Source organism: Macadamia integrifolia, chromosome 11 (genome assembly GCF_013358625.1).
Source record: "Macadamia integrifolia cultivar HAES 741 chromosome 11, SCU_Mint_v3, whole genome shotgun sequence".
Lineage (NCBI taxonomy): Eukaryota > Viridiplantae > Streptophyta > Magnoliopsida > Proteales > Proteaceae > Macadamia > Macadamia integrifolia.
In genome coordinates this window covers 1305347-1317733 of record NC_056567.1, presented here as the reverse complement: position 1 = coordinate 1317733, position 12387 = coordinate 1305347, and the positions used below count along the sequence as shown (strand labels likewise).

Below are 12387 nucleotides of genomic sequence, written 5' to 3'. Positions count from 1 at the left end.
CGAAGTAATCCATTTATTTTTACGCGAGAGGAGAAAGGCACACCCCCGAGAGAGAGAGAGAGAGAGAGAGAGAGAGAGAGAGAGAACACCTTTGATCGATCGATCGATCAGATATTTCTTGTCTAGCAATCAATCCGTTCCAGCAATCCGGAGAGATGAGTTTCCTCTTTGGCAAGAGGAAGACACCCGCAGGTAGGTGTCTCGATTGGTTTTTTAAGTTTTTGATGATTGTTTTTTAACTCATTCTCTGTAGTGTCCAATTTTTTTTTCCGATTATCCAAAACTCTGAGTGAGTATTGATGATTATTTATTACTTCAAGATGACCCCTTTAAATCACATGCAGAAGAACCGAACATTAATTTCAATTACAAGATAGATTGCAATTTTTTTTTCCTATCTGGGTTGGGAACAAAAGACTTCTTAAACTCTATCAAGTTTGAATCTTTCAGTCACGAGTCAGAAATTAGGGTTTTTTAAATGGTTGATCAGTGATGGGTAATTGTTAGAAAGCAAAACCAAAAGGGGATCTCAAATTTTCCTGTTTAGTCTATGATGAGTTTCTCAGTATGTATCGGATCTCACCTGGATGTAATTTTGTTTTTGGACTGAGACTTGAGAGTCCCTTGAGGTTCCTAATTCTGAAATGCCAAAAGGTTCTGGGGCTTGTGTTGGAACTGTTGGTTCTCTTAACATTTATTGATTTCACTGGACTCCAAACATATGATTTTATTGTCTTTGATTGAAAGATAAAACATTTTCAGATAATACTATCGAAAGTAATGTGTGCGTCTAGGCAACTGTGGCACACCATGTGTTCAAATTTTTACTGATCAGAATAAGACAATAAGTTGATCATGATTGTCATTTTCTCTCAGTGTACAAATCTGTGAAATCCTTAGCAGGTGCAATGACTCAACTTATATAATTCAATAAATTTGTAATGATCAAAATTTTTGTTGGAAGATTTAAAAGGTAATTTACCTGAGGAACTAACTCACCATCATCTAAAGTTATCGAAAGCAACAAATTTCAGACACTTGACCAATCAATGAGTCACTTGGGTTGTTGGGAATTGCCTTATTGCGGTATTTCCTATATGATCTGGAATTTTTACCTTGATTGATTAGTGTACGGCTGCTGTATTCATTCAGCTGGTTTTCACTTCGGTGCCTTGGTGCTCATCTAGATGAACACTTTTTACTTAAAATTTCCATTAAAAGTTGGTTGTCTTGTTGTGACCTTATTTTACGTATACATTTTTATTTGGTTCTCTTCTGCAGAGCTTCTGCGGGAGAATAAGAGGATGTTGGACAAATCAATCAGAGAAATTGAACGGGAGAGACAAGGTCTACAAACACAAGAGAAAAAGCTTATTGTAGAAATAAAAAAAAGTGCTAAGCAAGGGCAGATGGTATGCCAATTTTATTTTTCGTGTTTATTTGTTTTAGCATCACTTCCCCATGAATCAATTTACGCATATCAGGAGCTAGAACATATAGAGTTGATTTGTCTATAAGGCATAAGCTTTTGAGTGATAGCCTTAAGTTGTTCTGACATTTTATCCTTATGTAACCATGGATCTCAATACATTAATTATTTCCTCTTGCTTAATAACATGAATGAAAGGCATCCAAACTCAAAATTTGTTAAAGGCATCCAAACTCAAAATTTGTTTTGTTCTTACACTCTGTACAGGCCATATCATGGTTTTAAGCAGTGCATTTATTAAAACATACTAGTGATGCCTTTTCTTTTTATGTGGTTATTCTGGAAGTGCTATTTTTGCACACTTTGTAGCGTAATATCCTCTATCTTGATGTTAATAGATATCATTATCTATACCTCTTCACTTTCATTATTCAGTTAGCTTAGATTTCTGTTTGGTTGCAATAGATGTGCATATATTAGGAAGATTTATTTTGGAGCTTTCATTTTGAAGTTGGTGATTGTGATTTTAGCTTCTACTATTGCGAGAGGAACAAGGAAAACTTTTGTTCAATTATTATGCATTTGATTTTTTTTTTAATTAGTCTTTCATAAATGCCTAAGGTTTTATAGAAAGAGATTGTTTAATTGTTGTGACTGAAGACAGCATGTGTGTTGATATCATGTTTCAAAAGATCAATCCATGATTCTACTTCTGTTTATAGGTGTATGTATGACACTGTGCCTTTCACCTGTTAGAAAATATTTGTAGTATGATTAATGACCACAAATGGGACGAGTTTCATAGTTGTCTGACCTATACTTTGTCTGATATTGGTGCAGGGAGCTGTCAAAATAATGGCCAAAGACCTTATTAGAACACGACATCAGGTTGAAAAATTCTACAAGCTTAAATCACAACTTCAAGGTGTTGCTCTTAGAATTCAGGTATACTGTTTGTACCCTTTCCTTTTCGTTATTCTATATGTAATCATCTTAGATGGCATAATTTTTTTTTATGGGGAAGCTTTATAAGTTTGTTATTACAACTGGGGTTCCTGCTCGTGGATTATTTTTCTCCTCATTTTTTTATGTGGAACGTTATGCTGGAGTATTATTTTTTCCGCTTTACGGTTGAAATATGCTTAATAATTTGTTCTTGAAGAACAAAAAGACCAGGAGACTGGTTTATAAGGAACAGTTGAAACGAGCGCCCAGTGCTAACGCTTTATTGTTTGAGTTATTGTAGTACAAAATAATACTTGTTGACCAATCTGCTAATTATTTTTTGACCAGGAAAATTTATGAAAGTTTCATGTCGTATTGTACCCGTTATGTCTTCAGATTCCATGACTTATTGCAAGTCTTTGCTTTCCAACTTTCTCATATTTTTCCATTTCCACTCCAATTTTATTTTATTTATTATTATTATTATTTTTCTTTTTCAGACATTATGAATCTTATCAATCTCTTAGGGGTCCAAACTAATCTTTTAGAACTTTTTTATCTTGAATCATAGAAATTTGTTCATGTGGCATGCCTTTCTTCTTTCAAATAACCTCTACACCTAATCTTGGGTAATGGGGGAAGACCATGTATCACCCAGGTGGGTGATCTTCCAAGATCACACCTAACAGAAAATGGCCTTACTTCCAGGATGATGACAGAAATTCTAAACCTTGGATAGACAGAATAAGATCCGAATTGGCCATCTGCCAAATTTCAGTATTAAGTTCAATCATTTACTATCCCCTCCCCCCTCCCCCCTCCCCCCTCCCCCACATTTATGTTCATGTCCCCCCTTGTAGTCCCATGCACCATCTTCATAATCCTGGATTTGTTGATGATTGGTTCTATCATCTGGCCAGCTTGAATTGGCTGAAACTGGACATGTGGGCAGGAGACCTCAGGTTCAACCTTTCAAGAAAATTTGGGTCCCATCAGAGGCAGATATTTGATGCCGGTTACAATTTTGGAGTGTCACCTACGTGTGTGTTCCATCACAAGATGTTTTATTTTATAATATTGGTGCTCGTCCCACTTATGCGGGGTCCTAGGAGGGATGAGTTTGGAGACGGTACTACAAAAACAACGAACTAAGCCTTATCCCAACTTAATGAGGTTTGCTACATGGATTCAAACATATTAAAAATGGGACATGACAAATGTAAGATGAAAAATGCAATATGACAAGCGAGAGTTGAAATATGAAAGTAGCAAAGCAAGAGGAAAGAGGATACAGCCCAGCAAGACAGGAGAATCTCAGCTAAATAGGACAGTCCTAACCTTCGGTATTTTTTGCAAAGTAGCCGCTCTCAAGACTCGAACCCGGGCATTTGCCCTGGAGTCTGAACCCTTTTCCATTGCTCCAAGCAATGGCCCCATCCATAGTTAAAAAAAAAAAAATAATGATGCTACCCTGATCAAATGAACTGAATATGAAAAGCTGCTTCCATTTTATCAGTTGAGAAGCTTCTGTTATCCTCTTGTTGAAAATAATACTACTGTTCCTGCTACAGGAGTTTTTGAAAATAGACAGCAACACTTGGAAGAAATATGGAGAATTTATAATTATAATAGTACTGGAAGGACAAATAAGGATTTCTGCAACTTTAGTTCCAAGTTTCCAACCAGATAATTGGTACCCTTATTTGTTTGTGTATTATGGCTATTAAGCTTAAGAGTGTCCATACTTTTTTTCTAAGAAGAATAAGATAGGACGAAAGGGAGAAAGAAGTCGAGAATAGTTCTTCTAGCTACTTATATGTTTTCAAATACTCAGTGGTTGGGTATCATGGTGGATTCTTGCTTCTTGCGCATGTAACCTGATGGCTATTTTTGCACTCATTGCCATTGATCTCTTTCAAGAATATGCAATTGGTTTACATTTTTTTCTTTAAAAATTGTTTCTGTTTTGGGGGAGGGGCCGGAGGGCATGATCAATACATTGGCTGGGGTTTTACTGTTTCTGCCACTGTTTTGGTTCATATTGTTTTTGATAGCTTTAATAAAAGTGAAGGGAGAGAACACGGGTCTGGGGGTACCCTATGATCAACTCCCAAGAAATACAAATAATATTCATAGCAAAAAATTTAAAAGAATAAATGTACAGTTTACAGAATCACCAATCTGAACCAAAACCACTATAAATGTAGGGCCTCCACAAGTCTTGATCTTGTTGCATGCCAACAATGTCTTTTTTTCCTTTTTCTTGTGAGTTATCTAGTGTCAAGATTGAAACTTCTTTTTGTTAATGTTTTCAGACATTGAAATCTACACAAGCAATGGGGGAGGCCATGAAAGGCGTCACAAAGGCAATGGGCCAGATGAATAGGCAGATGAATTTACCATCTTTGCAGAAGATAATGCAAGAATTTGAGAGGCAGAATGAAAAGATGGAAATGGTGACAGAGGTGATGGGAGAAGCCATTGATGATGCTTTGGAAGGGGATGAGGAAGAGGAGGAAACTGATGAGCTTGTGAGCCAGGTGCTTGATGAGATAGGAATTGACATCAATTCAGAGGTATGTCTTTTGCATCAATATTTTTTGAAACAAACAATAGACCTTGGATTATTCTGGCCCAGTGGTTGAATGATATCACCCACCCTGATGGGCCAACCTCGAATACTCTTCAAGAACTGTGGACGACTGGGAAATTTGGGTCTATGTCCCAAATGCTCAGACCATTATTCAAGTGCCTGGTCGCTCTTTGACATTGCATGTTTCTTTATTTCTTAAACAAACCCTGTGAATTCAGTTTCCTTATAATGCGAGGCAATGATAAACACTGTTCTTGGTATTTAACGTACAGCTACTGAATGCACCCTCAACAGCAGTGGCTGCTCCAGCTGCAAATTCCAAAGTTGCTCAAGCTGAGGCAACAGGGAACGATGACGGTGGCATAGATAATGAGCTACAGGCTAGGTTAGACAATTTAAGAAGAATGTAATCTTCTATTTGTCTATTAAAAATGAGATTTCTGTGAAAAGGAGAGAAAAAGTGGCTATGTAATATGTGTATGAAATCGTGGTTGAATTTAGTAACCTAGTGCTTGGAATTGTAAGGATTTTAATAAAATCATGTCCACTGCTGCAAATAGTCATTCATGAGTCCATTTCTACTCTCTCTTCCTTTCTTTATCCTTTTGTGGAGCCCTATGGCTGTGCATATAAAGATGTATATTCAAACCAGATATTCTGTACCTCCAATGTATTACATGCATGATTGTTAATGGAAGTTTCATAAGTTTACATATATTTATTTGGAAAAGAGGATTTTACATGCAATAGGGAAAACTATTGAAGGGATTAAAAAAGAGATAATTGGGTGTGTGTGAGTAATCATTGGGAGAAACTATCCATGTTTCAAATTTGCGTTCAGTAAACACCTTGACATATGGGTCAGGTACTGTATGGAACCAGGCTTATTTATGGTATGCGCTGAGGTAGGCAGATGAGGGGCAAAAGAATAATGGTGGCTGCCCTAAACAATTAAAATTGGAGGTAGTGGCTCCATCTCATGCTACACAGCTGAAGTGCGTGATGGCTGCTTTTACATGCTCTCCGTACCTCACTTGCATCCGCTGACATTCCCCAGCAAAGCAAAGGTGAGATAAGTTCTGTGGCTAGCCCTGTGATAAAAGCCCCAAGCACCGTGAAAATACTAGTTCAGCTGCGGCATATGTATACAGAATTATTTCTATGCAGATGAGAAGAAAATGACACAGCAAAGCATAGCTAGATTGTAGAATCCACAAAAAAGGGGTACATGAAGCTATACTTGGTAACATTGATCTGGACTCTGTTGAGGGACACTGTTGCAGCATGCCGTGTAGTTTTCAGGGATTTCTTGACCACTGGTCTTTGGGTTTATTCTCTACATGGTGGGTTATTCAGAACTAATTTCTCTTCTTTTTCAGTCTGAAGTACATCTTTCCATTCAGTACATCATCTAGTTGACTGGCTATGTGTTCTCATACTCATGCTGCCACCTTACAGTGATGTAGGTTTGTTGAGCATTGAGTAGATCAACTAATAGAATCCCCCACACCTTTCACTGGTCTTTGGGTTTATTCTCTCCATTCACTTTGGACAAACAAACAGAATCACCCACACCTTATTAAGGAATCCCTCGATAAAGCATTTGCCTCCCCATCTTGGTTTAGTATTTTTCCGAAAGCCCGCATTACCAAATTATCCTCTCTTGGATTGGACCATAACCCGATTGTTCTCCACCACCCTTCTGTCCATAATGCGGGTACCAAACTTTTCCATTTTTAAAATGCATGGACATCCCATCCAGAATTTTCATCATTTTGTTGGTCAACATGGCTCAAAGGTGCGGATGACTCTCTAATAAGCAAACTCTGTGCTTTTAGCTGATTACTCTCCAAATGGAACAAATATGTATTTGGTCATATTTCCTCCTTAAAACAAAGAATTCTTGATTCTCATCTTCTAGCTGAGGATCACTTAACACCCCTGACCCCCTCATCACTCTCATTGAGGAACTCTTTAGTTCAAGAACTCAATTGGATTTTTGAAGCAGAAGAGAAATTCTGGTTCCAAAAGTCAAGACAGGATCACATTTATCTGGGAGATCGCAATTCCAAATACTTCCATGCGGTGGACAATGCAAACCTAAAAAGCAGACATATTGACCAAATTCGGGCCAGCAATGGGACCTTCCTTACCACCCCTCCAAAAATTGCTCATAAATTCTCCTCTTACCTATCAAACCTCTTTACCACCTCTAACCCACTCGACCCTTCGTTCATAAAACCACTCTTCACCACTTCTATTTCCCAAGAAGAAATTTTGGCCCTCATCTCCCCTCCTACCATGGAGGAAATCCGGAATACGGTATTTTCTTTTGGCCAGCATAAGGCCCTAGGCCCTAATGGCTTCCAAGTAGTGTTTTGTCAAAGATTCTGGAATCTGGTCAAGGAGGATGTCTCCTCTTTTATCAATTACTTCTTCACAAATGTCTCTTTACCAGCAGAAACCAATTATACCCTCATTTCTCTTATCCCGAAAAAGGAATCAACCCTCTGAGTTGATGAATTCCGCCCATCAGCCTATGCAATGTCAATTACAAGTTTATTGCTAAAATCTTAGCTAATAGACTTAAACCTTTGCTTCACAAATTTATTTCCCCATATCAATCGGCCTTTGTCCCTAACAGACAAATCTCTGAGAATATCATAATTGCTAACGAGATATTTCACTATCTTAAGCATACCAAAGGTAAAAAGGGATTTGTGGCCATTAAGATTGATATGGCCAAGGCTTATGATAGGCTAGAATGGGGCTTTCTTTGGGGCATTTTTGACTATCTGGGTTTTGGTAATTTATGGGGAGACATGATTAGCTACTTAATAAGCTCTACCTCCTTTTCCATTAACCTTCAGGGTGCTACTTACACTCACTTCGAACCCTCCCGTGGAATACTACAGGGCTGTTTATTAAGTCCCTTTCTATTCCTTTTTGCCATGGAAGGTCTATCAAGACTTCTCCACACTTATCGAGATCTCAATTTGTACAAGGAATAAAGGTGGCTCGTAGAGCATCGGAGATCTCTCACCTGTTCTTCGCCGATGATATATTCATATTCTGTCGGGCCACAGAGGAAGATGTATCTACCATCAAGTGTATTCTTGACCTCTTCTCCACTCTATCTGGACTAACTGTGAATTTTGACAAAAGCAGCATAGCTTTTAGTTCAAATGTGTCACCTGCAGGCATGGTTTTAAGTATCTCCGATACCGATACGATACCCTTCGATACGTATCTTAAATTTAGTCGGCCGATACGATACACACCGATACGATACATTGAATCTTTTAAATCATTTCGTATCGATATATATCCTACAATACATACCGATATGCATCAATACACCACTAATACACATCGATACAATACGACATGCCTCGATACGACTCTATGAAAAATATAAAATTGAGGTAAAATGTACGTTTCGGTATGTATTGGTACGTATCGGTGAGTATCGATATGTATCGATCGGTACGTATCGGTATATATTAGCACGTATCGGTGAGTATCGATACGTATCGGCGCTACGGTCATATAATGGCCAATATGGGTAATTTTTCAGAAAAAAACGATTTTTTGAAGGGTTTTTATTCCAAAGTTACTGTCAACCATATTTCTCTCTAACTAAAGTGGAAATCAATGTTGGGAACAAGGATTTTACATTTATGGGACAACTACAGACCTTGAATTCTTAGTACGATACCCTCAATTTAGTGTTTATACATAATACATGTTATCAATAGCTTTTTTTAACAAATTCTTTATGCAAAAGTGTTCAAAAAAATGTTTCCTATCCATTTATGTGTGTATCTTTAGCGTATCTTAGTGTATCTCCGATACGATACGATACCCTCCGATACGTATCTTAATTTTGGTCGACCGATACGGTGACCGATACCGATACTTTAATCCTTGCTTGCAGGTAGATCCCGGATCAGTCATTTACTCAATATCAAGGAAATGGACCGATCTTGTACCTATTTGGGCACTGAGATTCACCTGAGAAGGAACCATGGGAATAAATTCACATATGTCGTTCAACAGGTAAGGTCTAAACTTTCTCTCTGGAAAGTAAATTTTCTTTCATTTGTAGGGCGAACGGTAATGATCAAATCGGTTTTAGCTGCAACCCCGAACCATCTCATGTCGTGCTTTACTTTCCCCAAACAAACCTGTCTTCAGCTGGACTCCATCCAACTACATTTCTGGAATGGGGACAACAATCAGCGTAAGAAAGCTCACCTATTAGGATGGCATAAGATTTACTTACACAAGTTTGCTGGAGGTCTTAGACTTCGCAATACTGCTACTCAGAATAAAACACTTTTGCTTAAATTATGGTGGAGACTACTCAAGGAAAGTAACACCTTATGGTCTCAAACTCTCAAAAGCAAATACTTCCCTAACAGGTCAGTCTTTCATCTGAAAACTCTAAACAAGCGAGACTACCATACCTGGAATAGCCTTGTGAGTATATTCCTAATTCTCAAACAAATGGTCATCCGTAAGATAGGAAATGGCAGCTCTACATATTTTTGGTTTGACCCATGGCTCCCTCCCAACCTGCCATTGGATCCATCACTTTGCCCGATTTCCATAGACAAAGTCTATGAAATTATGGAGGATAACCAATGGAATCATCCCATGATATCTAAGCATTTTCCATCAAATATTTGCTCCAGCATAACGACTATCCCGCTCCCTTCATCACCCTCCAACGACACATGGTGGTGCCCGCTATCACATTCAGGAAACTTTTCTGTTCAATTGGCAATTCAATTCCTCACAAATAATCGCTGCACTGATCAATTTGAGCTTTCCAACAGGTGTACATACTCCTCTCTCTGCTCACATTGGCGGCGGTTCTTTTGGAAACTGAAACTTCACTCGAAATTCAAGCTCTTTTTTGGGCGGTTGGCCCTGGGAGGGCTCCCAACTAAGGATCACTTGCAGAAATGGAAACCTATAGATCCAACCTGCGATTTATGTCACCAACCTGCTGAGAATGAATGGCATATATTTTTATCATGTGATTTTACCAAAAGAGTCTAGGCAGCCAGCCACCTGGGTTTAAGGATTGAGCGACTACGGCCTCCCTCCCCTTCTTTCAATACCCTTATCTTGTATTTATTTAACTCAAGGATTCTCAAACCCTCTCACTTGAAACCTTTCTTCATTTCCTTCATCACAGGATGTGTTTTTTTTATATGGGCTCATAGGAACACAGTGGTTATGCAAAAGGCACAACCTAATCCTCTTGAAATTATACATAATTTGAATAATTGGTCCTCATGTGACAATGTGTCCCCACCCAAAATAGCCCCCATAATTAGCCCAGGCCCTCTGAAATCCCCTCATGCTAACTACATATTGGTCTGCTCCATACATAACAAAAGGAAAGAGAATATGTATCGATGGGCCTTTGGTATTCTATACAACACTAACATTGTCTATTTTCTGGCCAATCATGTGATGACAGGAGACCATTTTGAAGCCAGCACGATATCTCCTTTACGGACCGATGCATGCAAAAAACTGTGGATGGACAATCGAGGAAGTGTGGAGCGATGACCCAGCCTTGGAGTACCTTATTCAGAACCTTTCTAATCCTACTTTATGGCCCCTTAGTATCTTTAATCTGCTTCTATCTGTATATAATAATCTGTACAAACCTGCATACTATCTGATGCCAAACAATGAGGAGGTGCTATCTATGCATCAACTAGCAACTACTGCTTCTACTACTAGAATTCCACTTACTATGGACAATATCCATCACCATCTAATATAAGTTATCTTTGTGTTCTTACTATCCGAAAAAAAAAAAAAAAAAAAAAAAAAACTCCCATTTTGGCCTAGAAAACTTCAATATCAGTAAAGGCACTTATCTCTAAGGTGCTGAGTTTATTAGTTGGCATTTCCTTTGTTCTCTGCATATTTTTTAGACACTCAACCTCTAAACTACTGGTTTATTATTAGGCCTCTGTTTAGAGGAACCTTTTTTTTCTAACCCCAAGTAGATATAGAGGAAATCCAATTTTTTCTTAATACATCCAAACAAGGTCCCTTTTTTATTTGAGGTAGACCCTTCTCTTGAGAAGGAAATGAAGAATTGGGAGTACGTGGAGGTCAACATTATCAATATTTATATGCTTGTGACTAAAGCTAGAATGTCGCACGTTATGGTCAGTAGAAGTTCATAAATCCCACAAAAGTGGAGATTTGGAAATTTAATCCACAATGGATAGCAATAAGTTAAAACTGCTTTCGTTCTTCAATTGTTCATTACCATTCCTTGCATACATCACATGACTAAATTTTGATAAGATTATATTTTATGGATTTTTTTTTGGTAAAACATTCTTCCACATCTAAGGCTCATTGATATTGATTTTCAGCCTTTTAGTGTAAAACAAGTAATGATCCAAAGGATTTGTTAAATCTTCATTTTTTTTTTTTTTTGGAATACCCAACATTATACATGTACACTTATGTCAAGTTAGTACAAATGTAATTTATGGTAGAGATATCTTTAACATTAAATTTCTCCTTGTTAAAGCAATTCATTGATGTCTTTGAATAATTAATTCTTCCTGTTGATGTAGATGAATTTGGAAAAATACAATAAACCTTGTTGTGGGTTGACTAACGCTTAAACCTCCAAGATATACCTGTATTTGTAGTTAAATACACCCAATCTCCGCTACCATTACGGCTTGACTTAGCTTGGTAGACGTGATTGAAATAGCATTCACATTCTAACCCACACTTTATGTGCTAATCTATATTAATTAACTTACCAAACAACTGAAATGAAGTAACTCCCAATTAGTCATTGAAAGTATAAGTGCCCCTCTCCATCAGCAAGCGAATAGATAATTTCAAGGAACTTTTCAAATTCTTTGTGGAGTGGGTTGTGTCAGCAATGGTGTAGTTTGAACCAATTTAACTTGCCTTGGTCATTTTAACTATAAATCTTGCAAAGTGAGATGGTTGTTATGTCATGTAATTTTTTTCTCTAGATACGTTCTTTGTTACCTGAAAAAATAATCACAAAGATTAAGCCAACACTTTTACTAACAATATTTAAGAAAAGGAGACATGGAGATATAATTCTTATTTAGCCTCAGTAGCAGCGAAGGAGTGGATGGATGCTGGTGGTGTTCTTGAGGGTCATGATGAGGATGAGGGCTTGGTTTCTGAAGGTGCTGCTCGTGAGAACCCTGATCGTGGTCCTGTACAGCCAGAAGTTGCTTTGGTGCAGGAAAATCAACCTCCAAGGAGGTCCTATGCGAGAGCTATGGCAAATGCTTCTTGGCCTGCCATAGACTCTCTTCCTGAACCGATTCAAGCCGGTAACATCCGCAGAGTTGTCATTCTGCAGTAGGATTATGAATCCAAATGT

The 12387-nt window shown here is 37.9% G+C and overlaps 1 protein-coding gene across 1 annotated transcript; it reads left to right on the top strand.

Moving 5' to 3' along the window:
• Positions 1 to 5542, top strand: LOC122093201 (vacuolar protein sorting-associated protein 2 homolog 1). The gene is made up of 5 exons (XM_042663481.1): positions 1 to 192; positions 1282 to 1412; positions 2270 to 2374; positions 4690 to 4950; positions 5240 to 5542. Exons 1-5 carry the CDS (start codon positions 156 to 158, stop codon positions 5375 to 5377), a joined length of 672 nt encoding a protein of 223 aa, XP_042519415.1. The 5' UTR covers positions 1 to 155; the 3' UTR covers positions 5378 to 5542.
• Positions 5543 to 12387: the final 6845 nt, after the last annotated feature.